This window comes from Tyto alba, unplaced genomic scaffold, assembly GCF_018691265.1.
Source record: "Tyto alba isolate M040663 unplaced genomic scaffold, T.alba_DEE_v4.0 Super-Scaffold_9, whole genome shotgun sequence".
NCBI classification, from domain to species: Eukaryota; Metazoa; Chordata; class Aves; order Strigiformes; family Tytonidae; genus Tyto; species Tyto alba.
In genome coordinates, this window is record NW_024881330.1 from 25,719,334 (window position 1) to 25,746,617 (window position 27,284).

The following is a 27,284-nucleotide window of genomic DNA, read 5'->3' on the forward strand; positions in this document are numbered from 1 at the left end:
CAGACCTCTCATTTCCAAACACTGCATCTCTTATGAGGTCCCTAATACGTGTCCGCCACCGGCCCAGCCCTCCTATGGAGTTCAGTGGCTTGGTTCAGTTTGATGGGGGGGGCGGGAAGGGGGCCTGGGGGCATTGGTGGGCTTTGGTGTTTTGGTTTTTTTTTTTTAGCTAAAGTATCAGGAGGATTCTGACTGGATCTGGGAATCTCTAGATTTGTGCAGAGTGAAAACTGCTGCCAACCTTTGCTTGGACTTCTTGCTTAGAACAGAGACGAGACTTCTAAACCAGAATGCCGTATGCAAAGACTTTGTTGAAGGAACGTGGTCTTTCTGACACTGAAGAAGCCCGGGAGTTACATCTTAACTATTTTGCTTTCCCCTTCATTTAATTTTATGCTTATTTAAGCATGGCAGTCTAAATAGGATTTAGGTCTAGGATGGCCTAGACCACAATGTTTTGCTCTGCCTGAGGTATCTAAAGAAGGTGTGAAATTACAAAATCTAAGTTTTCACGCTTCAGCCTTAACTGATTATATGCAGTAATATGTCAAGGAACAGCATCTAGATGCACTCTGGCAAAACTAGACACGTGCTCTGAATTTTTAAGGATTTGAGGTTTTGGGGTTTTTAAAAAACTATAAACTGAGAGAAGTCTAAACAATCTCCACTTCCTAGCCACAACATTTGGCTTTGATTCTCCAGAACTTTGAGATTCTGAAGTAGAAAACCAGACCAGACAGATCAGCATACAAAATGTCTCCTATTACAGCCCCTCTCTCGCTGGTACAGATCAGAGACCAAGCAGTACTAGGAAGCAAACATGATGACAGTCACTATATGATGGAGAGTCACCTGTGGAAGTATTGCCCTCCTTGCTCCACTGGCAAACCAATATGATTTAAAACATCCTTTATGTGCTTTAAAATAATCCTGGAGAATAGCTGTAAATCCTGAAAGACTGAAAGCAAAAATTATTTTAAGTTCCTTCTGCCATTTTCCTAAACTATAATTATAAATTCAAAATCTATGAGAATAATAAAAAACCCCATTATTTAATGCATAACATAATCCATTTATGCATAATATTTCATCCATAAAATGGGTAACTGGATGCTATAGCTATAGTTGATTCTGCTAATAGATGGACTGGTACTTTAATTACTTCCCAGGGTCCCCTTCGGCCCTATTTTTATGATGCTGTACTGAATATCTGAGTGAATCATCAAGATGTTTGCGTAACAATCTGCATGCCAAATCGACCTGATTTGTTCCTGCTAAGATACTGCCCATCGGGAAAAGCAAACAGAAGACATGCATTCGTGGCTCTCTGGGAAAAGGAGATCTTTCATCCTGTGAGAGCAAGTTGTCAGTGAATATGGAGGTTCAGTGGGCACAGTGATTCATTAAGTGCTTAAAGAAAAAAATATCTTTAGGCTGATGAACTACAAGTGAGCCAATTTAATAAAAGGACAAATCAGTTAGAGCTAAACTAACAAAAATTCTGTCTTGACACACACTGCCTACCTGCAACTTGAAATAAGTTGCAGATGTTGTGCATTATGTACAATAACAACAAAAAAAAAAACCTTTTTTTTTTTTTTTTTCATTCTTAATTCCTTTGGAGTCCTCCGGTTAATAAAATAGAAAGTTTGCACAGCCTGAGTAAGAAGAGTGTGCCGAGCCTAAGAGGCACAGAGCAAATCAATCCTCAGCTGCAGACAGCAGTGCTTGGGTAGCTGCTCCTAGACCTTACAGCAGGTTATACAGGAGTAGCTACCACTTACAAGTTGTTTTCTACTGCTGATTTGACAAAAAACCCCCAGCCACCTACTACTGAACAATTAAAGGTTTCTGAAGTCTCCCCTCTCTAGTATGAAGAAAGAAAATCGGCATCCTCCTCTAAAGACTCCCAGCTTTTTTATCGACGAAATAAAAATGCACATCCATCCTGCCTTTCTGACTTTGTGTAGATACAGAGGGGCCTGTCCTAGAACAAGGAATCTAAAATATCCATAGATTAACCTACTGAATGTATAACGTGCCCCTATTGGATCAGAATGATAAACACTACTTGCTTCAGCTGAGAACATAAATCAGTGAATGATTATCTGTGAATTGTTGCCTGCCTATAAAGGCAAATACCAATCAACATAGAGCCTGAGGCATAAATGATTGCTTGTATATTTTGTCCTGATTTATGTATCTGTGGATGTTATTTATCACAATTTTTTACTGGATCAACTTCAATGGATTCGAAGTGGCTGAGGGTCAGCCACATTTTTAAAAAAAAAAAAAAAAAAAGCAAGATTCAGGAAAGCTGGAAAAACCGATGGAGATGTTTCAAGATAGAAAGACAAATGTAGTTTTGAGAACACACAACTGCTGTCAGCAAACACGATGGAAAACAGGTTCTGAGAATGTTCAGCATAACACTGCATCCCCTTCTAAATCCTTTTATAACTACAATTTTGTAGCTCTTAACCTGGCATCAGAGCAGTAAGGAAAAAAAAAAAAACTATTTTGGCAGACTGCTCATAATCATCTAAATGGTTCCTCTGGTATCTTCCTTTGAAAAACAAAGACAAATGTGGTTTTGAAAAACACAGAGACAAAAGTGCACAGCTCTCCCCTTTCACAGTATGTCAGTTACTATGTTTATGGCTGGAAAGCATTTTCTGGTACTGTTGAACATTTTGACACTACAGAGGACCAAAATAAGATGCAGATATTCAGACGCTAAGCTGCAAAAGAAATGGGGACAATCTGGAGGATGCATTTCTCAAAAGCAATGACTGAGATTTTTGCATTTTTCCTTGAAAATTAATCTCTTTTGGTTTGCTTCTACTAAAACTATTATATGTCTAAGTGGGAAGCCAATTAAAGTGCAAGATCACTAGGCAAGCAATGTCTGATGTATTTCTACGCATTCAGGACTTTTGATCTCATAGCTGTTACCTACCATGGAAAAAATACGATCTGTTACAGGACTAATACAAGTCTTATGTTTTGCTAGCTTAAACCTATAAGTCTAAGTGGAAAGAGACTCTGGAATAGACTCCAATTAAGTGCTCTGAAGAGAAAAATGAAGATACCATTCTGTGCTTAACCAAAAGCAAGCAAGACCATAAAGATCAAAGATACACACTGAGGCCACTGAGGAGGATACCCACTGGACTGCTGTTTTACATGGACCAGGCTAACAATACACGGAAATTATTTGCAAACATGTAATTAGCAACTAGAAACAGATTTGCTAGTTGCTTTTCTGATAGGAATGACCTACAGGTTAGCACCAATACGAGAAAATGTTTTGTCAGATCCAACAAAAAAAAAAAAAACACAAAAAAACCACAACAACAAAAAGGAGAAATAGGACAAAATTTTGTAGGATATAGAATTATAAATCATCAGAACTGTTGAAGAGAATTTCTTGTATGGCACCAACTGCTATCAAGAAATAAAAGGAGATACTGCAAGTGGAAGAAGACAAATTAAGACTACCTTGTTTGACAGGTACTTAATGCCTCTATTCACAACATTGCCCGTAAGGGCAGAATCAGGCACAACCATCCAAGAGAGCGAGCTGTTCCCTGAAGGATACAAGAGAGACACAGATTGCTTATTCAAGCATCCTCCTGTCATTTGCAATTCAAAGTGCTGCTTTACTTTCTGAGGTCGCTCAGAACTCTCTTGCGACTGAAGTCATAACTTTATTTATTCCATATCCTGTTTACTAATTCCCTGATAAGTCCCTCTCACCACGCTAACCATTCACTGCATCACATGGCTTCTTTTCTACACTAGGACCAATCAGCCCTTCCATTGATGCCTCCGTAAGCACACTGTCAAGATTTGTTCCACTTCAACACCAAAGCAAAGCACTGGACTTGCGGCGTGGAAGCAAGATACCACTGTAGCGACTCGTCGTACTGGTGATACTGCATGGTTCCCCTTCTCTTCCTCCTCACTGTACTGCGCTCCTGCCAAACGTTAACTTTACAGGAGAGTGATTCCTTTTGAGAGGACAGACAGGGCTGATTCTGTTGTCCTGACTCAGCACGCCTGGAACAAAACAAGGGCCAAGTGCAGAAAGAGACATTTGTAATGCTTTCTCCAGAACACAAAATAAACAGGGTGACTGCACAGCTGGGCTGGTAGCAGCAACAGAGCCTAAGCCTTTGCTCTTCATCAGGCAGGAAGAGCTGTGGTGCCTCCATAGGAAGGAAACATTTTCTTTTCACCAGACCTCTCTGCCACATTCAGGAACTCCAATGATAAGATACAGCAGCTGACCTAAGAAGTGGACAGAGCCTGTCAAGATTTTACTTTTAGAAAATAGCCAGTATACTCCCAATGCACTATACACTGATTTTTCTAGATTCATATCAACCTTGACTATTACACCTCTAGTAATACAGAAACCAAGATCCTGATCTGAACAATTTCAAAGAGAAATGTCTTATTCGGGAATAGAAAACTGCAGAATTAACCAAGGTCTGTATCAGAAACCAACTTCAAACACGTAAAGTAAAATCACCAAATGAAGGATTTAATGTTGGGTTCCTATGATTTCCACCATGCTGACAGTTTCTGTGATTAAAAAACCCACGAATCTTATTCTCAGAAAATCATTACGTAGCATTGTACACTAACATACAGGAAGCTGTTATACAACCAAGCATCTGGGGAGATTAACCCTGATTTAAAAAAAAAAAAAAAATCTCTGGGAAAAGCAGCTATTTAATAGAAAAAGGATGACGGCAGAATGAACTACCGGATTTGTACAACTGAATCAAGTTGGATGTTCGGAAGTATTATCTTACCAAACAAGAAATCAAACAGAAGTACTTACCTTGATCCTAAGAGATACCGAGTACAAATCACCCAGTAATTTCCCACCAAAAAAACAGAGCAGCATCTTTACAAAGAGGGAGGACTAAAATGACCTGTAGCATTCAGGAATATCTTTCTTCACAGCACTGAAGAAAAGGAATTCAGGGAAGCCACACAGGAGGGTGTCCTGAGAGACGTGGTGAATATCAACAAAGGGGCCATCAAACCCATGTTGCAATGACAACTGTGGGCAACAACAGAGATGAGAGGCCACAAGGAAAATACAGCCAAGCTAAGTGCAGAAAAAGCCTTTGGCTGACCTGGAGATAAAAACTGCGTAAGGGTTCTCTTCCTACGTTGTAAAGCTATCCTCCCACTACCTACAGTCACTTCAATGCTCAATCTCAACAAACAGCTAAATAATTTCTGTACTACAGCTCTATTTCACCATTCTGAAATTTTGCATAAACACTACATAATTAAAACAGCTAAAGCTTTTCCTGACAGTTTTCTTGTATTTAAATATATGTGCCCATTCTTCCAACTTCATTAGTACCTACAAGAAGTCTTCTTGCACTAAGCAGAATCGTTTAGCTGATTTATAAGGCATTTACTGTAACTGCTTTTGGGCACAAACAAAGCAGTCTTTTTTTTTTTTTTTTTTTTTTTTCCAGTGAAGTGTCAGAACTGTCAGAAGTATCCATTAGCACAGAATTTGTCCAAGAAGAATTCTATCATATTGCTGTTATTACAGGAAAGACAAGAAAAGTAATCCCAGACAAGGACATATGACTTGGCAGACATGTGAAGCAGAGATATCGGCCTAATATTCCAAGAACAAACTTAACTACTGCCAGCAAGCTGACAGCTACAGTTCATGCGCATCTGCTGTTTCCCATGAACTGCACTTTGCAGAAGTGTGAAGTTAGACACTTAACAATTCTATCAAGTTAAGACATTAAAGAAAAAATTCAGCACTCTGAACCCATATTAAAAAAACTTTAATATGTTTTTTTCCAAGATCTAATATATAAATGCAATGGTAATAGTGTTCGCTTCTTTTGTAAACCTGGATGAAATATATTGAAGTCCACTTTTTGCATATTACATAAATAATCATCTAAAGCAACCTAGAAAAGAAGAAAAAAAGCTTAGTCTGTATAGTGCACACAAATAACTGGACATTAAGTTTAAAAAGCGATACATGAAACCAAATGAGGAACTGCAAAACGGCTTGACAGTTTGCCCATTTTATTAAGCGGTAGCGTCACCATCACATTCAAAGGACATAAAAAAGGCAGGTTTTGTGAAGAGAAGCATTATCTTTTTCTAGACCAAACAGCAAATTATAAAAGTAGACAAGATTTTGGGCCCTTGAATCAGAATGATGGTCTATGAGTATACAGACATCTTGGGTGAAATGATGTAGTTAAAGAAGAAGGATTAGAAGTGTTGATCAAAACTGTGAGGTTCCAGAGTCAGGCCCACATTATGGTTTTTACAAGTTTTAGGTACTACATCCTCCCAAAATAGACACATGAAATGTTAAGTTAACCATGCTTAATTTGATACTCTACTCTTCACAAACGTATTAGCACAGAAATGAGTCCATCACTTAAAAAGTGCATGATACCACACCCACCGTACAGAGAAAAGCAGGATATGCCTTCACAGGAACTTTCTTACTGAAAGATCTAGCCTGAAAGTAAATGGGGTGAGGTGGGAGAAAAAAGAAAACAAAAAACAAATGTACTTATCAGGAGAATTTAACTTTTTACATTAAACATCAAGTGCTATATATAATGGCTAGAGGCAGCAGACTCTATTACAAGCTTCGTCCCTTTTTATTTTGACACCCTGACACTGTAATTTTTCATTATGTGCATGCCAGCATCAACCCTCACGGTATACAAAAGTATGACACAGAAAGTACATAATACTGGGAGAGGCCTGCTAACATTCTTATATGGTTTGACAACCTTACAGTTTACATATAATAAACCAATGTAAATTAGCATTCCTCGTTCCAACAAAGTTCCAAGTTTCATCTGATTTAATAAATATGGTTTAACCCTTTCTTCCCCCACCAAATAACTCTGTTCATCCCAAGAGACAGAAACGATGGAAGATCAGAAATGCATTTCCCTGAGGGCATCTTTTTGGTTCAGTGTTGCCATCAGTCCTAGAAGTCCAGTTATGCTCCATTTACATTTATGGGACTACGAAAGGCTCTCAATGCCTCAGGTCCTCAGTATCTACATGTAAAGAGAGTCTAAACCATGGGTGAATCAAACCTACAATTTAAACCCACGTACAATTCAGGTACATCTAACAGAGCTGAAGTAAATCTTCCTGTAATGCTTATTTATAAATACAGAATCCCTCTTTTTTTTTTTCCCTTTTCTTACAGGTTCAAACAAACAAACCAACCAACCAACCCTTTATGAATACTGATGAGAATGTGTTAGTTTTCCATGGATCTTTCCAGACAACTGAGAAAATCAGGCTCAAACTTTACAAGGGAAAAATACTGAATCTTTTCAGAAGGCAAATTATTTTAACTCTGAGATGTAATAACATGTGTGCATGTGTGTGCATATATGTACGTCTAGAAAAGGAAAATGTTCTTCCCTGATCTAATGCTCTGCCTTACTATTATTAATTGCAAGATGAAAAAAGAAAGTAATCCTTCCTGACCTTCTTAATCCAGAATGGGTTGCCTGTCATTCAGAAAGCATGTCATCTTTTTGGGTAAACTGAGTCCACAACGATCTAACATAACTGCAATAAATGCCAAAAGGAGACCCTCCTTTTAAAAGAGGAATAGGGGGACGGGTGCTTAAGAGAAAGAGAGGGAACATGTAAATGTATTTGCAGGCTTTTGAAGGGACCACTGTGGGACTGACAGAGCGCTTTTATTAGAATAAAACACACAATTCCTAAAGAAAACTGCAATCTTTGTTATCTTATTTTGCCCTCTGCTGGTCATCAGTCACTGTATCAGAAGAGCTGACCACACCTCAGGAACTTTTCTCCTAAAATTAAGTGCCACATTACTACAATACGCTTCATATAGCATTGCTGAGACTTAATTTAGCATTTGAGGATTATGTTTCTTCTGACTGTAAAATGGTGCTGGTAACTGTTACCCTCATCCTCCAAAGTATGTGGTTTGTGTAACAAATGCTGAGACTGCTGAAACCCCTTTGCAGGTTTAAACTTTACCCTACCCTGTAATTCCAACTAAGACAAAGGGTAAGTGGCTGAAAAGGCCCTCAGGCAAAACAAGATGGTGATTTTATACAGCAGAATAGATGTATTTAAAGGCACCAGCCCATTACATTCACCTATAGCCTTAAAATACCCAGCAAATGTTGCCAGCAAAAGCCTATTTCATCCATTAGGGGAGAAAGTATCTTTATCCTTGCATTAACAAAGACCATCTGATTATCAAGGAGCCTAATACCCCGTTATTACTGACAGTTATTGCCAGTTGAAGTGATTTGAACACTCTAGAGATCCTGCACTGTCAATTATTCTTCACTGATGATGATGGAGGCTGGAAACAAGTATTCAGAGAGGAATTTTTAAATTTGAATTAAGATGATATAAGCCATCCATTTATAAAAAAAAAAAAAAGGGGGGTGGGGAGGAACGTGCAAAGATCAACATTCAATAGAATGAAATGCTAATGCTGCCCTAATCTGGTTTCCTTGTGTTTATACTCCTCTGTATAGTCTCCAATGACATGATCACATTGCATATTTTCCATAGGACACTCCCCGTGCATAACATGGGCAGGGCTCTAGGAATGGAGTGGGAAGAAAGGAAAGGGTAAGGTTATGCCTGTTCTCTTCAGAAGGTGGCTGGCATGGAAGCTGGAAGCCAGGGGACCAACGAATTAAGAATTATCAAATTATCTGAAAGGCTCTGGAGAACTGAATTCTCTCCCTGGTTCTGTCTCAAAGTTTCCATGCAATACCAGCAACCAAATTTTAAACATCTGGACAATAAATACGCACTGCTTGTTTTCCATGCCTCCCATCCCTGCTGTGAGGCATTTCAGACCAGGCACTTGGCATTTCTGTAAGCCACAAGTGCAACCGAAGTCAGTGGGTTTTATATACTGTGCATTATGGGATGAGAGGTGGGGAATAAAAAAAGAAAATATTTCAGCTTAAACAAAGATAGTGGACAGTTTTGGCGCTGCATTTTCTTTGTCTGTTCCCTGCTTCTAAATGGAAAAAACAGTTTCCTTGGGCATGTGACAACAAAAACTGAAACATCAGGTGAAACAACATGAACAGGAATGCATTAAATGTAGGTTATAAATAGTCCATATTAAAAATAAAGCCCAAGGCTACATATTATTAACAAAAAATAAAAACATTAATCAACTATCTAACCACTGACTGAACAAACCAGAGATGCCTCATTTTACCTTCAGAAAAACGAAGAAGTGTTCTCCTATCTCTACTGCATAAAATCGCAGGTAACACTGTAATTGAGGATTATATTAATGGTGTAAACACAGAGATAAATCTGGAATTTCTTTACTTTGAAGTGGTATTTTTTCAGACTACCTTGACTGGAAGAATCAGGTGCAATATTCAAAGTATATGCATACGTGTACTTGTAGACATAAGAAACCCTTTACAGTGCTTCTTGAAAGTTTTGTTTTCCAGATAAAGGCAGACACAGCACTGCTGATGAAACATTCTTTTGGTTTCGTATTACGTACCAACAAGCAATTGAGAGTGTAGCTAAAGTATAAGCATAAAATAAAAATGGAGCAGGACTCTGCAGTTCTTCAGGGTTCGTTATCCACTGTTCCAAGCAAAAGAAGTCTTTCCTAATTCACTTGGATGTGAGCCAGAAAATAAATAAACAGAAAGCACCTTTTCCAACATAGCTCTGAGCACGACTGGTCATGTTAGGAATGAATCCCCCTCCCACACACACTAACCAGCAGTGAAAGGCAACATGCTCTGCTTTCCTGGCAGCCATTCCACCCTGCTGTGAAATACCATATGCAGAAGTGCTTTCTATGGTGCTGATCCCATGCTGGCATATAGTTGCATTTATAAGTCTGCTTGAAGTGTCTCTCCCAGTAATAAGGCTTTTAGGCAGTATTTATATATATGCAATTGGACCTGGCTTTGAGTAAACTGCCTCCTGTACATACAGATAAGTATAATATTCGTAGAGAAGTAGTTGTAACATTTAAAGGTTTTGTGTGGTGTTTTGGCTTTTTTTATTTAAACTCTCAAAGTAATTAGAGGTAAAATATTTGAAATTAAGTATGCAGCTGTAAGTCTTCTAACAACACATGCATAATGCTTTGTGAAGATTATCATCAATTGTGTTTGTTTAAATAAATAAAAGGGAAGAAATCTCACATGTTCTAGATGAATATGGGCCTGGCTGGCAATGTCATAAATTACATCTCTCACATTTTTCTCTTGCTTGCGTCTTATGAAATCCTCTTGTGAAACTCCATGCTAGGCATAGGAAGGAAAATCAAAAAGAGAAAAAACCCTCAATAAATATCAAGTTTCCATTTTAGCTTCTCAAAAACCTGTCCCAGAAACCAAGCTAGTGACACAAGACTGAAACAGCCTAAATGTTTTACCACTGCCCCCTCCTTTTTTATTTCCCTTTTCTTTTTGTCAGTTACTTGGAAAAAAATTCAAGAGAACAAAGAGAACAGCCGGTACAGACTCTCTGCATTAATTTGTTCCCTACAGACTCTGTGGTCAGTCAGATAACCAAGTCAGATTTTAAAGTTTTGGGAATTTAGATGAGTTTAAATGCCCAATTTTTAAGGCATAATCCAAGAATTGATATTAAGCAGAAGCAAGCCAGTAACAGCCAACGCAGAAGCCACGCTTGCTTATGAAGCAAATCATGACCTTGGGTTTGGTATGCACCACCAGTCTTGCAAGAAAAGAACAACCAAACAAAACCAACAACAACAAAAAAAAACAAACCCCTCCTCAAACCAAACAAACCCACGCTCAAGACCCAAACCAGATCAGAAAACCAAAACCACCAAAAAAAACCCACCCCAAACCTCCCACCCCCCAAGAAACCAACCCTAAACTTAGTCTTTGACTGTAGTAACCAATGTAAGACATATTATGATATATTCAGATATTGCACCAGTTCCCCATTCTCAGCAACTCTGACATGTGAAAGCTGTATGAAGGTAGGCAGGTAGGCTTCACAGGAGACAGAGACTCCAGTAGAACGCTGCGATACTTGCCAGCAGCTGAAATGCTTACAAGATGCTCAGTCTGCACAGAAGGGATGCAAGCTGTTTTTACAGTTTCACTGTAAAACACCTTCCATGGCAAGGAATGACTGTGAATTTTCAGGCTATGTTTGAAAAGCTAAAAACTTGGAAGGCCTCCCATACCATCCAGTCCCAGAAGGGCTGAAAGCAGAGTGCAGCTCCTCTCTGCAGTCCTATAACCCTGACCTATATTAGTATCTACATTTTTTGCAACTACTTAAATTACGAAACCTCAAATCAAAGCTTTCATTTATATTGAAATGATATTCAGAAAATACTAACACAGCTGCCTTAAACATCACCATAATTACATAAATTTTGGTTAAGTATAAAAAGAAGAGCATTAACATTTAAAAATAAAGACTGGAGATGAAGGAATAACAGCTGAGATGCCTACAGATCTAGCCAGAGAACATTAATGAAAAAATTTGAGCTTCAATCCACTTTTACCCAAATTGCAAGATCTGCTAAATTCCAATGCAAATTAGGTGTGCAGTTTAAACTGGAGGACTATAACATTTTCTACAGCTGTAACTATACATTCCATACCTTGCTATCAAATACGTTACTGAAAAAAAAGAAAAACCGCACCCCCCCCAAAAAAAAAAAAAAAGAAAACCCAAAACCACCAACATATATGAAAAGGTAATAAAGAGAAACCTGAGAAGATTGTTCACAAGTAAAATTTCTCATAGTGCTTTCTTTGTGGGGATAGGAAAATACAAAATAATAGTAATAAAAAAAAACCAAAACAAACAAGACCCAGACTCCATCCCGTATGTGTATTTTTACACATTAACAGAAAAATTCCTGAAATCTAAAATACTACTACATTTAATAAAAACAAAACAAAACAAAAAAAAAAACAACAAAACACATGAAGGTCATTCCTCTCACCTCCCAAAAGATTTAAAACTCTGACAATGGCATATTAGTAGGCCACAGCAAAAAGAGTTAAAATAAAGAAAACACATGTTCTGTTTCTGGCCTAATAAATTATGATCTCATATCTAGTGTTGAGAGAAACAGTTAGAAACACTATACTGTTCAATTTCAGACAACTTGCTTCTCTTACCAACATACAAATGTCCATGGGAAGAAAGACTTTTTGTCTTGTACTATGATACGGAGTTGCTCTTAAACAGGTAACTATGCCTTGGGCTTTCCCAATGTGACTGGCTGCATGGTCAGCATGGATGTCTCTCACACCTAAAATTGCAGAAATAATATGTTTAGAAACATACTGTCAGGTCTCTTCATGAGTATAGTCTTCCCTGAGGTGTATCACAGTCTTATTTAAGGAAAGCTAAGTGCATTGGTCCATGATAGAACTATGTTCAAAAATTACCCTGAGATCTCATCTCAGAGGTGCAAAGCAACAGGCAAATTCACTGATTTCCACATTCAGAAGTATGATACCTCTTAGTTTGTTGCAGTTTGTCATGGTTTTGGCCTGATTGGCAGCCAACCACAACGCAGCAGCTCTCTCTCCCTTCCCCTCCGGCAATGAGAAGGGACAGAGAGCCAGGCTTGGGGTTCGAGATAGGACTGGGATGGGGAAAAATTCCCCTTTATGATCACGAGCAAAAGGCAGACTCGTTAGGGGAAGGAAAAAAAACCCATACATTTATTACAGACACTAACAACACATAACAGAGTAGGACAGTGAGAAGCATTGCCACATCTTGAGAACACCTTCCCCCCACCCCTCCCTTCTTCCCGGGCCCAGCTCTGCTCCCGATATCTCTACCTCCTCCCCCAGTGGCGCAGGGGCAGGGAATGGGGGGTGCAGTCAGTGCTGCCACTTTCTTCATCTTCGGTGAGGGGAGTGTCCAAAACTTGTTCCCCCTGCTCCATCGTGGTCCCCCTCTCACAGGAGACAGTCCTCCACAAACTTTCTCTGACATGAGTTCCTCCCATGGGCCGCAGCATTCCCCACACTGCTCCGTCATGGGTCACTAACTTCCTCTGACTGGATTCCCTCCCACGGCTGCAGCCCTTCCCGAGCTGCTCCGGCGTGGGGCTCCCCCGCATGCTGCAATCCTCCCAGCACTGAATTACAGCAGCGGGGCTACCTTTTCCCATGAGACCCCGGCCTTCTTCGGGCACAGAACCTTGATCAGTGGAGCAGGAGCCACAGGCCATAAATCAATGTCTGCTCCACCGTAGATCTTCATGGGTGGCAGGGGGGGCCGCCCTGCCGTCTCACCACAGGATACAGGGGGGTCTCTGCTCCGGCACACCTCCCCCCTCCTTTCTTCCTCCGTTCCTCCACTGACCCTGGTGTTCAGGCAGCTGCAGCAACTCCTCCTCACAAGTCCCACTGCTTGTCACCACGTCCCTTCTTAAATACGTTATGGCAGAGGCGCAGGCGATTGGCTCAGTTTCCCAAACAGAAGTGGAGCTGACTTGGAGCTGGGGGAGCTTCGAGAAGCTTCTCACAGGGGGCTGCCCCGATAGCCCCCTCCCCTGCCACCAATAAACCACCACTCACTCAACCCAGGACACAGTTTTTTCAAAGGGTATACTTAGCGGAGCGGCACCTATTCAGACATAATACCTCAGTACACAAACTCATTTTCATTGGCATGTCCTCTCTGATAATAACAGTATTCTAAGAACTGTTTTTCCTGCCAGAAAAATCATTCAAGTGTGACATTCCTGACAAGCATTAATACAGCATGGTTTCATGATTAGCTGCAGCTAATTAGCAGTGTACTGACGCCAAAGAGAATGGTCCTACGCTTCTCCCCCGAACCCACATTTCTGCCACCTCCCTTGTGCTGTCATGGGCAATGAGGCAGTAGCATGGCAAACTGAATCAGATCGGCAAAGTAATGGAAAACTAACTTTAGGTACTGCATGGTCACACAACTGTGAGAACTGAAAAAAGAAGAAGATGAGCAGTACCGTTGCTCTTCATGGCAGGACCATACAAGGTTGGCTTAGACTGATCATAAAGCCGTAATGTTTTCACAGGACTGACTCGGGATAAAATGGAAATTTAAAGGATGATTGAAATTAAAATTCATAAAGGCTCTATCAGAAGCAGCATTCTACAGAGAAAGAAATGAAGATACAGGAATTACAGACCAATGAGCCTAACCGACACCTGAAAACGATACTGGGCATACCAGATTCACTGACCAAGCCTGCCCGAGCCTTGCACGGATCTCGGAAGCCTTTGCGAAACAGTGGCTACAGGTAGACTATGTGGACTTATTTTAGCAATGGCAGCAGAACGCAGAGTTGTGGCTTGGAGGAATCAATGGATATAACTTACTGATACTGACTGGGCAGTTCAGGCTTTATATATAACTAGGAATTTTAAAAAGTTCAAATAGTAAGAGTTAGCAACGACTCATGCTCAACGTGGGAACGTATCCCAAAAGCGATGTTCTGAAAAGGTTTAATCAAATTATTGAGGAGTACCAGACTCCCAACTCTGTAGGCAATGAATCAAAGAGCACAATATTAATATTTTTAAATGACAGGAGCTAGCAGGAAGTACCAGGACTTTGGACGACAAGTTTACCAGTCAAATTGAACTTGGCAAAAAAAGTAACCCAAAATCAGTAATAAAGCAGCACTACTACTGGGAGATACACACAAACTGGAGACAAGTCAGGAACAAAGAAGCTAAAAAGCACAAGGAATTTCGCACAGACAATCTGAAATGAAACCACATCCACCTAGTCTAGAAAACTAGATAGGGAACACCAAGAGAAGGGCTGTGTTAATTAATTTCTCTATTTGTGGAAAAAAAAACCACATAAATTAACTGTTTAATACGCAGTGAAGGAGAGTTTTGCTTAGATATTTTGTTATACTGGTATATGTAAGAGAAGTTAAACATGACAATAGGGCACCTAGAAAACCCAGAGCCCCCATAACAGATTTTCAAGAACAGGATCATCTGACTTGTACCAGAAGCAACCCAAGCATGACCAAACTTCTTCAGAATTGAAGACATTTCTCAGAATGGAAGACGCTGATTTTTTCACATACTCCTACATTTTTTCAATCAGAAGTTCAGAAAGACACTTGCAACATTTCACTGATTTTCTACTGAGGAAGTAAGCATCGTATGCTGAGATAGGTTCCTCATTTCTTCCGAAGAAGAATGTGCTCACCATATCTCTCTTTTTACTTATCTCTCTTTTTTCTTTGTTTTTTTCTTTTAACCTCAGCGTTGGCCTTCCATCAGACTAGTCCAACAAAGAGGAAAATATTGCTATTACAATACTAAATACTACTAAATAATAATAATTCTCACCCTTCTTTTACATCTGAGCTCATACAGAGAATACTGCCATAATGCAACAAACATCCAGAAAAGAAAATGACCCTTTTTTTCACTGCAAATGAACAGTTCTTTACCAATCTGTGACTCTTATATTAGACATGACACAGACACTAGTTCTTAAACACATGGATCGTATCATCTTTGTTGCATTTTTTCTAGTTATTCAATTACTGATAGTTAACCTACTTTTAGGAAGAGAAGAGGATTCAGATTCAAATTTACAACATCACCAAGGGAAGTTTATAGGTTGGGAAGTCAGTTGTTTCAAGATAACCAGCGTACAGCACTGCAATATAGAACAACAGCAGCAGAATAACTACAGCATTTTGTGTTCTGACAAGCAGGACAATTCGAAAATATGGTGGAGAGCTGAATTTACCCCATTCTGTCATAAAAGCAAGAAAAGAGAAAACAAAGCAACAAACAACAGAGCAGTGGGAAACTGCACTACCATGAGCTTTCCACCAAGCAGCTTCTAGGGAAAGTACATGGTTCTAGGACAGGCGCAGTAAGATTCCACATTTATGGTTGAGCATTCAAAAGAGATCTGGAGCATTACCTAAGATGACTCCTATTGAAATTAAACTCCAGTGGAAAAAGAGTGGGCTTTTTGAAACACCAGTAAATATTGTACCTGCACTAATGAGTCACCAACAACATCTAAAAAGGGGAAAACGCCTACCCAGCATTTCCAAGGTGAGGTACAAGACAGCACTCTGAGTGTTCTCAGCATACGTTTCAAGCTCCTGGATATTGCGGTACGGTCTATCATCCAAATTCTTCTCCTGTAATATGAACACAGAACTTCAGTAAAATGTAAACACATCTGCTATTTGTACAAGCTTATTACTACAGTCATGTCAGCCTAACCCACTATTAGAAAAAAAAAAAAAAGGACAAAATTAAGAGATAAAGAGAGTATAAACTCAGATAGAAGTAGTCATTAAAGCTTACAGCAAGTGTAACATAACCAAGTCACTACATGCAACTGCAGCCAAGTCCAATTACTGGGGCAAATATAACTTCTTGCAATAATAAGAAATCATAATTCTTCATTAAAAAAAAGGTACAGCCAAAACAAAACATCATATGGTATTCTTACACTATGGGGTTGCCAATTTTAATACTTAATTTGCATCTGAAGCACAGAGAAATTCAGATAAATAGGAATGTATTTTTTAAAACATGCACAAAAATCAATCCATGAAATACATGAGTTTCAAAGTCATATGCAAATACACCCAAAAATATAACATCCTCCGTAATTCGTCCTGTCCTAGTGGCTTTTGTGGTTAAAACATACCAGTCTTAATATTAAAAACCAGTCTTAGATTAAAAAACCCTGAAGTCTTTCAGACCACACTCTGCAAGTAACTGACTATCAATTTACTCAAGGTATAACTTCATGAGACACTAACTTTAGCAGCAAAGTAAGCTTAAGAAATTCCTGGCTTCAGCTATTCATTCTTGCCCTTGTGTCAGAGTTGGTAGCAGGATCACTGTACCAGTGAAAGTCTCCCTTTTTTTTCCCAGAAAAACAGTGGATATTTTAGAATTCATGTGATTTGAATGCTCCAATTTACAGTAGTGCTTAGGAAAAACTCAACAGCCATGATAAGAAGCAGCAAAGTGTGGCAGAAAGGTTAAGATAGATCATTTAATTTTTGAGATTTTATGACTCATCACAAGAGAAGGCTATTTAGGACCAAAATTGACATGGTAAAAAAAGAGGTGAGGAGGAGTAAGATGCTGCCAATGATGTAGATTTGTGGAACATTTAGCAATATGCAAGATGCCCTTTCTCTCAGGGCAGGATTGGAACAGCACAAAAAGAGAACATGTGCGAGTTTCTCTTCTTGCACATCTCATTTCCATTTCTATTAAAATGTAGTTTTCCAGAATTCTTAACAGTTGCATATGGAGACCTTACTACTTAATCCCATAGGATGGAACTTCCCTCACTTACATACAGAAAGGTATCTAAATGTAACTCCCAGTGGATTATCTCTAGCAGTAACCACTTCAAATCAGGAATAGAGACCAGCAACAGAAAACATGAGCACTGACACACTGGCTATTAGAGCAGAAAAGACGTGGACTCACAAACTTCATCTATTTTAAAGCAAAAATAAACAAAGGATTCTATTAGGTATGTTGGACAGAAAGAGCAGAAATTATGAGTAGGGGCAGCAAGGGAGAACTAAAAGAAAATATATCAGTACCATTCTTAAAGAGAAATACTATTGCTGGGAAAAGAGTAATTACTTACGCTTTTGTTTTACACACAAACAGATAAAAATAAGGGGAACCCTCCCCCCCCAAATATGACTAAAACCAGAATCAGACTTTCCATGGTGAATACTTACTCTTTCATCAATGATCTTCATGAACCACATTTTAGTCAAGTTATGCCTCTTGACAGCCTGAAAATTATCAAATAAAACATACAGGTTAATGTATACAAAGTGATGGTAGTACTGCATTCTGAAGGCTGAAACATATTTTAAATAAATCTTTTCTTACAAGGATTGTATTCACTGGGTTACATCAAAGTGGCATGTCAGTGAAAAATTAGAACCTTCAGATACGAAAATTTCCAACTGGCATTTGTTACAAACTGTTGCGCGTAAGAAATGAAATCTTGAACATCAAGCCAGTTAACCAAAAGCATTTCTTTAAAAACATTTCTGAAAGTAATTTATTCTTTCATGGAGTCATACATTCCCACAAAATATCTGCAGAAAACCATGTTCACTTTCCAAAGAGAACAGTTTCCCCCAGATTCAAGCAATAAAAAGATTTCCCCTGTATATTTTCAATAAAATGTCAGTACAACATACCAATACATACTGTAAAAGCAGCATCCTAACAAAGTAACATAATGAATATTGTGGTTTTGTTTAAATAATCATCTCAGCGTCACATACTCACAAATTATTCTTCTGGCTCTTATATTTGACTTCCTTCCTGTATCACTTCATTTTACCAACTTACCTTCAATTCTCTTACTTACACTGAATTTTGCAGACCACATTGTCAGAAAGGCTACAATCACACCTACAAATATTTATAAACAAAATTTATGATGCAGACTTCTCACAATCTTAGCCTTTATAGCTCACTTTCAACTTCTTTACATCCATTATATTTGTAAATATGTTTTCAAGGTTTGACAAGACTAGATCTTCTTGATGATTCAGCAAAATCTGCTTGAGGAAGTACTTGGTATGTGAAAAGGCACATTTTAAATTACAGCTACAAAGATCAGTTTTGCTTCCCACTTGTTCATCTTGAGTATTATTTGGTAAATGAAATCCTTGAAGTAGTCACAGCTCAAGACTTAAAGCACCAAACTGAATTCTGCTAAATTACCCAATTTCGACATTACGTCCATTTTGAGCTACCTTCATTCAACCACTCAGATTCTTATTTTCCAAAGTTTTGAAAATCATCTTCTTCCCCAGAAATTAACGGAGGCCTCACTTTTCATATGTTCAAAATGGGCAGAAGTGTAAGAACAAGTATCATACAGTTGCCGTTGACGTTTATATTGAGGTGACTCAGAGCTGAGCTATTAATAATTCTAGAAATATTATTAAAGGCTATTTATATACTTTACTAGTGCATAAAACTCTTGGAATCCAAATGTGAGGGATATACAGAACTTTGGGAACACATTTAACATGATAAATTAGTATTTGTTCTGGAAAATCAAAATTGTCCTCATACAAACTCAACAGGAAGAAAAGATTATACATAAAACATGCTGTGCAAAAGACATGCTAATTCTATTAACAGCTGTGCAAACTTATGAGTTCAGGTGTCTCTCCAAATCCTTCTTTCTAAGAATTGCAATGACATTCTTGAACATTTGTGAAGCTGTGTTCTTCAAAGAGGTCATTCTTGGGGTATTTGCTGAAATGCAGAAATAAAAACCACACCCTGAGTGCAAAGATCACCCGATCAAGTTGGATTGTTAGTTCACTCTAGTGCTCTATAGTGTTCAGAGCTATCAGAGCTCCTAGAAATACTTTCTGAATTATTTTTCTACATCTTATTTCACAACCAGTTCTGTTTGTAGGGTGAAATCTTACAATAGAGATAGGCCAATTCTTTCTCCCACTTCAAAATCAATTTTCTGTTTTGTGAGAAAGGAAAAGAGTATGACTGGCAGTCGTAGCTGTTGGAAATGGTTGCAATTGGTATCTCAATATCCCAATGATTCATATCTGAATGTTGTAGTGGTTTTGGCTGGAATAAAGTTAAATTTCTTCGTAGTAGCTTGTATGGGGCTGTGTTTTGGATTTGTACTGAAAACAGTGTTGTTAATGCACTGATGTTTTAGTTACCGCTGAGCAGTGCTTACACAGAGCCAAGGCCTTTTCTGCTCCTCACACCTCCCCACCGGCAAGTGGGCTGGGGGTGCACAAGCAGTAGGGAGGGGACACAGCTGGGACAGCTGACCCCAACTACCCAAAGGGACATCCCATACCCTATGATGTCATGCTCAGCAATAAATGGCCACACACACACACAGAGTCTGAAATTAAAAGTGGTTGAAAGAATATATATAGTCATACCCAAAATTAACTTGAACCTCACCCACCCAGACAACTAAATGACAGGATATCTTCAGAAACAAAAATAAGTAAAGTTACACTACAGTAAGTTCCTCCTTGGAAAGGAAACAAAAGCATTTTGGGAGAAAACGGTCCTGTTCCTGGGAAGTTTGACATAGGCTGGAAGAGGGACAGAAAGAAGGAAATAAAAAGCAAAGGCACAGACAGATTGACATGCAAAATGACCAATTCTGTATTTTAATGCCTGCATTAAAGTATCACCCCACATGCATCTTCAACACCCATAATCCCATGAAAGGGATAACATTTGCCAGTCTTCATTCTAACCGTATGAATGCTTTGTTGTGGTTAAGGCACACAGTTTATCTGAGCAGGAAACACCTATGAATAGCTCTAGTCCTCCTAAAAGCAACTGTAACAGGTGTTTTTCTTTTATTTTACTTCTTGGCTTTACCTATGATTTCCTCTTAGTTAAACGTACTGTATCTTGTTTAAATCCCAATTTTAATCTAAACATGAATGCTGACAGACAGGAACAAATGCTCACTTATGCTTTACTTCACATTTGAAGGAAGAAGAGTCAGAGAGAGGACATAGTTTCAGCACTGCCAAAAGTCACTGAAAGAAAATTTGGAAAGGACTCATTTTTGTGGTCTCAGAGCTGCAGCAGAGTGGTTGTGAAGCTAAAACGGTAACAAGTTAAATGCTTTAATACCACAGGAACTGCATTGTCCTAACCCACTGTTACAGTGAGCGTCCTACTCTTCCCAGGATTTTAACAGGAATAATGCAGGTGAGTATCTGGAAGAAGACTCCACATTTCACTGCCTGTTTTTCAACAAGTCCATAAACCTAACTACATGTTAAATGTATTCAGCTACTGAGATCTAGACAAAGCGCAGCTTTTCCTGTTCAGGAGCTCAGAGATCTTTAGTTTAAATGCAAGTTCTGATCTTACAGAGTAGAGGCCTTACGGTAGCTGTTCCTTTGGAAGGTTCTAAGACTTGCAGTGTCTTGTGGCCCTAGGATGACAAATTAGCAATGTATGGAACTTCCATTCCCGAAGAAATTAAAAATTCAACTCAATGTGACCCTGACCACCTGATCTAACTTTGATATTAGACCTTCTCTGAGTAGCAAATTGGATTAGATGACAACCAGAAATCCCTACCAACTAAATCATTCTGTGGTTCTGTATCAGCATCAAGGGGAAATCCATTTACACTGCCTTCAGGTCTTCAGTAATCCACTGAATGACAGTCCTAACTAGAACAAAAGATTTTGGGAGAGAGCCTCTTGTTTCTTTGGTCATGACCAACAGCGGAACAGATCTGTAGGTGTACTTTACGTGTGATGTTCTAGTGCCTGTAGAACTCAAGCATCTTAGTAAAAATAAACCATTAAGTTCACAAGTACATTCCCTGTTACTCAGTGCACACAAAAGGATCTGTGCAAAACATAACACACATAAATAGGAGTCATCAAGCAACTCTTGATGCAAGGAGAAGACTGTATTAAGATTCTCCCTATTACCCAGTAATTGTGTGTATAAAGGTTTTGGGCTTTTCCTCATATCCTATTTGCCAGTTCAACCTCTGTGCTTAGCCTCCTGTCTCTTTGTACAGCTTAATCTCTTCAGGTAGAACTAGCACTGGCTCAGGAAAGTATACTTATGCACTTCACTTGCTATCAACTTATGGCTTACCACAATTTACTCTGTCCTTCACCTAAGCATAAGAGAAAAAAAACCAGATGGTTCGCAGAAGTCTGACCCTCCAATCCTCCTTCTCCAACTCTGCTCTTTCATTGTAGGTATTTTACAGCATCACACACAGACACAAAGACAATTTACATTATCTGTTTTATATAAAATAATGTTGTTAACCATGCAACACAGTACACACAAAACACTGACATTATTTCCACAGTAATATTTTAGTTAAGTGAATTGTGGGTACAACGAAGGTGTATTTTACCCTCCACAGTTCTGTAGCAACCGGCTGATGTGGTGGGTTATCGCAGTATATATCTTCCACAGCCTCCCTCCAGAACTGCATTCGCATCAAACCTGTAGTTTTCTGAGTTATGGAATCTTTAATCTGGAAAGGATACAACTGCAGTGAAATTCACAGTGTCTTTAAGGCACCTGGTCTATCTACATCAGAAAGACAGACACAGGTCATAGCCAAACTCAGCAAGGAAAGTGCTCAGTTCTGAATTTACATTTATTCCTTACAAAGCATACAAACACTAGAGAGGAAAAAAAATTAAAAAAAAAATAAAAATCTTCACCACAACCTAATTCTGAAACCCACAGAGATTAAGATCTGGGGGACCCTCACCTTGGCTTTCTTCCCAGAAGTAAAAGAAGCAGTGGTAACAGCAGCAAGGGAGGGGTGCACCACCGGTTGCCAGAAGCGCAGCCCACAGAAGTTGATGCGAGATTTTGCTTGGTCAGCACATTTCCTGGATCGCTCCTTTCTGGCAAGCGTTACCCACTCTCCTGGTTGCACTGGCAGTTTCTGGCCACCAGACAAAAGGGAGAGACTGCAGCCACTCCCCTCCCACAACTCTAATTACAAACTTCCCTCCCGGCAGCCTTTCTATCACCTAGCTTCTGCCAACAAAGACCTAGGACTGATTGTATCATCCAAGTTTTTTGACAGACCTACAGATAGGATTTAGCTGAACTTTACAGTTGCTCCATTTGCAGCCAGGACATAGATGCAATCACATAACAGCATCAAGGACCACAGCCTGTTACCATTTAACTTTAAAATGCACAACAAAAGAGGAAAATCAGAAAAGATATATATATAGATATAGAAATATAAAAACAAAATAAATTGGGGGAGGCTGCCTACTTTCCAAGGGCCATTCAAAAGCAGAGGCTTGTATTGCACTATTTATTCATTGCCCCTTATAGTGCAAAAAGTTAATCTTGGCAGAACACTGCCTACTAGTGTAATTTAGAATATCTAAACTGTTACTTTACATTTCCAGAGTTGACAAATATATTTTAATACCTGCCTGAGCCAGTTCCACATTGAAGGCTCTCAAGGCAAAAGCAGAGGTTCGAGATTCTGCAGGCAACAGCAGAGAACACAGAAACCCTTCATAGTCACGCTTTCTATAAAAGGATGAAAAAATACATTTATTATTTATAGCTCCATGCAATTTGGGTGTACTATTGCTTAGCACTAAACTCTTAAATAGTAGCAATAACATATAGTTCAAAACTCTGACTTTGCAGAAGTAGCTGCTTTTAAGCTTATTTTAAAATAAGACAAACTCCATGAGAGAGGGAATGCTGTCTGAACTCCCAGTGCACCTCTCAAATCCAGATCTCAAGATATTTGGCTAAAGGCATGGAACAAGGCTGTGGCAGAAGTACAAACAGAATCCAGATTCTCCAACTTCCAGACTTCTGTTCCAAACGTGAAACCACATTTCTTTAAAAGATTGTGCTTTGGAACTTGTCAGTGTGCTTGCTTAACCAGTAAGTTTTTGTTTATTGGCAACTATATTCAAAGTGTAAAAACTGTGGGTCTTGGCAGCTTCACTGCAGGTAACCTGTTGCCAATCTAGAGTGATATGCCTTTGTATGGCCACTTGGGTGTGCCATTAAATTAAAAACAATCACAGTGCACAGAATCATAAATTGCAATATCATACATAACTGAAGCTAACAAAAACACCTGGTCAGCTCTGAAAAGCTAAACTGCTTGTTTTGAACATTTTTGTGTACTTTCTGATAAGACTGTAACCTGATTCTTCATTAGAAGATGACCAGCAACTTCAAGTTTTACCTCAAGAGTGGAGAAGCAGGTGTCAAAGAAAACATATTTACTCATTTTCACAAAGTCTGCTGTTCTTAGATGTATTCATATTTCTTTTGAATGTGAGCTAAAAAAGCAAAGCCAAACTAAAACCAAGGGTTATTAGGGTTGCTCCTTTTAGCATCAAACAAAAAGGAAGTGAGATTTAACAGACGTTCTTACCTCTACAATACACAGAAGCTGATAACTAGCCAATGCTTAGAGTTTTCACAGCAGTTGTGAAACTTGTTTTAGAGCTTGATGCAAATCCAGAAGCGTCAACAAAAAAAAAATAATTTTTGAATTTTAGCAGGCTTTGTCACCTTCATATTAAAGAACAGATGCATCAAAAACCTCCCTCAATTAAGACACTTTCTGAAAAGTATTATCAGCTCAAAACCCAGTATTTTTTTCAAGGCTGACTGTAGTAATACCCAGTACTGCCCACCATGAGCAGAGCTGCAAGGTTTACAGCCACATTTTCCCAGTTCCAGCTATGCAGTTTGCCTGGGTTGTTCACAAAACACAGAACCACCTCTACCTCCAAAAAGGAAAAAAAGGAACACATTACACAAAGTATACAGCAGCACAATAGAGAAAATTGTCTTCCCTCTACTAATGGTGTTGGCGTGTTGGCTGGGCTTTTTTCAATTATTCTAAGCTTAAAAATTAAGTGTAGCAAAGACCAGATAAGAAAAAAATCAGAAAAAATTTGAGTATTATGCTGACAGTGTGCCCTTGGCCATAACAGTAGAAAATGAAATCCATTAAGCCTCAGCCTGTAAAATAAAATTGATATTGCTATAAATCATGTTCAACCCCAACTCTCCTTGTATATTAGTGTAAGGAATGAAGGAAGGAGAGAATGACCTTAAGTCTGGCTGTTTTCACAGTTTCCCTCTCAGATAAGTATAAACTTACATATAAACCCACAGAAAGAAGAAAAGTTGGCTATGATCATTACTGGACCTTCAGTATAATGCATTTCTTTCACATTATAAAACTCCATAATCCCATCAAGCCACAAGCTTGTCTTCTAGAGCAGACATCATAAACAGCAAGAGACAGAAAAGATACCTACTATGGAAAATGTATTTTTAATCAAACACCTTAAAGCTACTTGTAAAACAGTTGTTTAACAGAAAAAGAAAAATCCAAGAGAAAGGATATCTTGCATATTACAAAAAGTTGCACAAATCTACATCAGCGAAGCAGAATTGAGTTGTACTTCCTAATACGTAGAACACTCAAACTCAGGACTTGGGAGTTACCAATGCTTGCACAGCCTCATGTGTTTTATCTCTACCTGAACAGTAATTTCTTCCTCTTATGATTTCCATGTAATACATGAGCAACTGTGAACAGGAGCTTCAATCAAATGATGCCAAAAGCATAACCATTTTTTATTTTATTATTTTGAATACTTGTGTATTTTTATAAGTAGTCCTCCTTATGGTTTAACAAAAATAACAACAACAAAAAAAAAGTTTAAATTCAAGCATCTCCGCTTCTGTGCCTTGGAACCTAACTGCTCTGTCCACAGTTGTTCATTACTGAGAACATTTTACATGTATATGTTGACTTTATCTGTATATTAACTGTACACACAGCCTCTCATCTCCTGAGTAACAGGTAAACAAATCCTGGGTAGACTAACCAGGAAAACAAAGCTCATTTAAGTAAAATGCAGCCTGGGTATGAATTCTGATACATCAGTAAAGGTCTGCTGCTTGGTGCTGCACAGAAAATTTAAGATTGACACATTTCTTTCCATTAGTTTCCTACTTCAAACACGACTGCTGACCGCACACCCTTATATCTTTTACAAGCATGAGTTTGGAGAAGATGATCCTGTTCCACTCTTTCTATACGTGCCTTGAAGCCTCCTCCCTGGTTTTGTCAACCAGCTAGAACAACTGTACCCAAAGATAAATCAGTTAAGTCTTTACAGACAGACTTACTTGATCTTTTATTTCTGAACTTTTGTGGACTAGAAAGAAGCTAAGGGACCTTGCACGTTGTTTATGGCCCAGACGCCAAGGAGGAAACTTTGCCAGGCCTGGAAGTGTCTGAACTGCACTCCTGCTCCTCTTGGAGCATTTTGGATTTAACCCAAAATGGATGCTTTTGAAAACATAGACTTCCTCCCCCTCCTGCATTCAGGTCAGAGAAGGTATCTGGGCTGTCTGTCCAGCTGTCGGACTTCCTCTACTTTTGCTCATTTTTCCAAGGAGTACTTGGGAAGCTTGGCTATTTCCCAGTAGCCAAGATCTGAAAACACCTATTTTTAAACATCTACTTCAGTGATTTTTCTCTCCAAAAAAGCCGAGACAATAAAATGGAAACATTCAATATTTCACAAGAAGAGCAGCTGTGAAAGAAGGGGGGAGAAAGACTGCCGTTTGCAGGTTAAATCATACACGTAGCTGAAACATCCCTCTAGTTTCCGCGGGTCGACGCCGCGAGCAACCCCATCCACCGGCCCCTTCACTTCAGGGCCGCAGGGATTATTTTGGCGAACCGGGCAGCGGGGGGGAAATCCCTGGTCACCTTTCCGGGGGAACTCGGCAGCCTCTCCCGCAAGCCGCTGTCGGGCAGGCTCTCGCCGCCTTCCTCTGCGGGGAGGGAAACCCACGCGTCTCCAGGCCTCCCCCCCGCCGCTCCCCGGGCACTCACCGCACCAGCTCGGCGCAGTACTGCACCTCTCCTCCGGGAGCCGGGCGGCTCCAGCCCCCCGCCGCCGCCGCCCTCCCGCCGCCGACCCCCGGCCACGGGAGCCCGGCGCCCGCCGCCCCGGCCATGCGGCAGCTGGGCCTACGCCGCAGCCCGCCCCGCGCCATGGCGGCGGCCGCCATGCTACCCGCCGCTCCACCCCCTCCCCTCAGTCTTCCCGGCCCGGTGGAAATATTTAACGGGGGAAGCACCGGTAGGTGGCACCCGAGAACGAGCAGTGTCGGCCGAGCGGCCTTTTGTTGTCCCGCAAATGGCGTCTGCCGTGGCGCCCTTGCCTCAGTTTCCCCCGGCTCCCGAGGCGGGCACTGGTGGTTCCAGGTGAATTGCTCCTCTCCCCGGGAAACCAGGCACTTGGGTTTTTAAACCGGGAGCCCCCAAAAGCCTGAGGAATCTGAATTGTAAAAATCTCCTGGCTATGGGCAGCGTGGCACAGGAGACGTACTGTACGGGAGCGGCTGTGGCACTGGGGAAAAGCCTCAGGGCCGGTTTGCTGTAGGAGGGAGCGGAGCGGAGCAGTTCTGCCTGGTCATCAGCGCTGACCCCAGGGCACAGTCCTCGGTAAAGTGTGTTAAGTTTTGCAACGGAGGGCCTGTTTCTTCCTCTTGACTGGGAGAGGGGCCTGTACCGTGCAGGCTGGCTGGAGGTTATTTAGAGACGGGATGGTCCTGTTAGTCCTGTAGTCACAGACAGAGTAGCTGTGTTACCTCGAAGTTTGCCCT

The 27,284-nt window shown here is 39.9% G+C and overlaps 1 protein-coding gene across 6 annotated transcripts; it reads right to left on the reverse strand.

The window, feature by feature from the left end:
• Positions 1 to 5,818: 5,818 nt before the first annotated feature.
• NDUFAF6 (NADH:ubiquinone oxidoreductase complex assembly factor 6) lies at positions 5,819 to 26,701 on the reverse strand. 6 transcript variants are annotated; one of them, XM_042785985.1, is made up of 10 exons: positions 26,509 to 26,523; positions 24,016 to 24,089; positions 23,041 to 23,144; positions 21,991 to 22,113; positions 17,801 to 17,857; positions 16,117 to 16,219; positions 12,204 to 12,337; positions 10,233 to 10,334; positions 6,476 to 6,532; positions 5,819 to 5,963 (listed from the first exon to the last, which is right to left on the reverse strand). In XM_042785985.1, exons 3-10 carry the CDS (start codon positions 23,059 to 23,061, stop codon positions 5,835 to 5,837), a joined length of 726 nt encoding a protein of 241 aa, XP_042641919.1. In that variant the 5' UTR covers positions 23,062 to 23,144; positions 24,016 to 24,089; positions 26,509 to 26,523; the 3' UTR covers positions 5,819 to 5,834. The 6 variants fall into 6 exon arrangements, with proteins under 6 accessions (XP_042641919.1, XP_042641917.1, XP_042641920.1 ...); XM_042785983.1 differs by lacking the exon at positions 24,016 to 24,089 and having other exon boundaries at positions 23,045 to 23,144; positions 26,509 to 26,701; XM_042785986.1 differs by lacking the exon at positions 24,016 to 24,089 and having other exon boundaries at positions 26,509 to 26,614.
• Positions 26,702 to 27,284: the final 583 nt, after the last annotated feature.

Excerpts from the sequence above, each read along its gene's own strand:
- NDUFAF6 (XM_042785983.1), bottom strand. The coding sequence starts at position 26,687 with ATGGCGGCCGCCGCCATGGCGCGGGGCGGGCTGCGGCGTAGGCCCAGC. Across the intron at positions 17,858-21,990 it reads TTGCTACAGAACTGTGGAGG|GCTGTCAAGAGGCATAACTT; the intron begins GTAAAATACACC and ends GATAATTTTCAG. Across the intron at positions 16,220-17,800 it reads TGAAGATCATTGATGAAAGA|GAGAAGAATTTGGATGATAG; the intron begins GTAAGTATTCAC and ends TTCATATTACAG.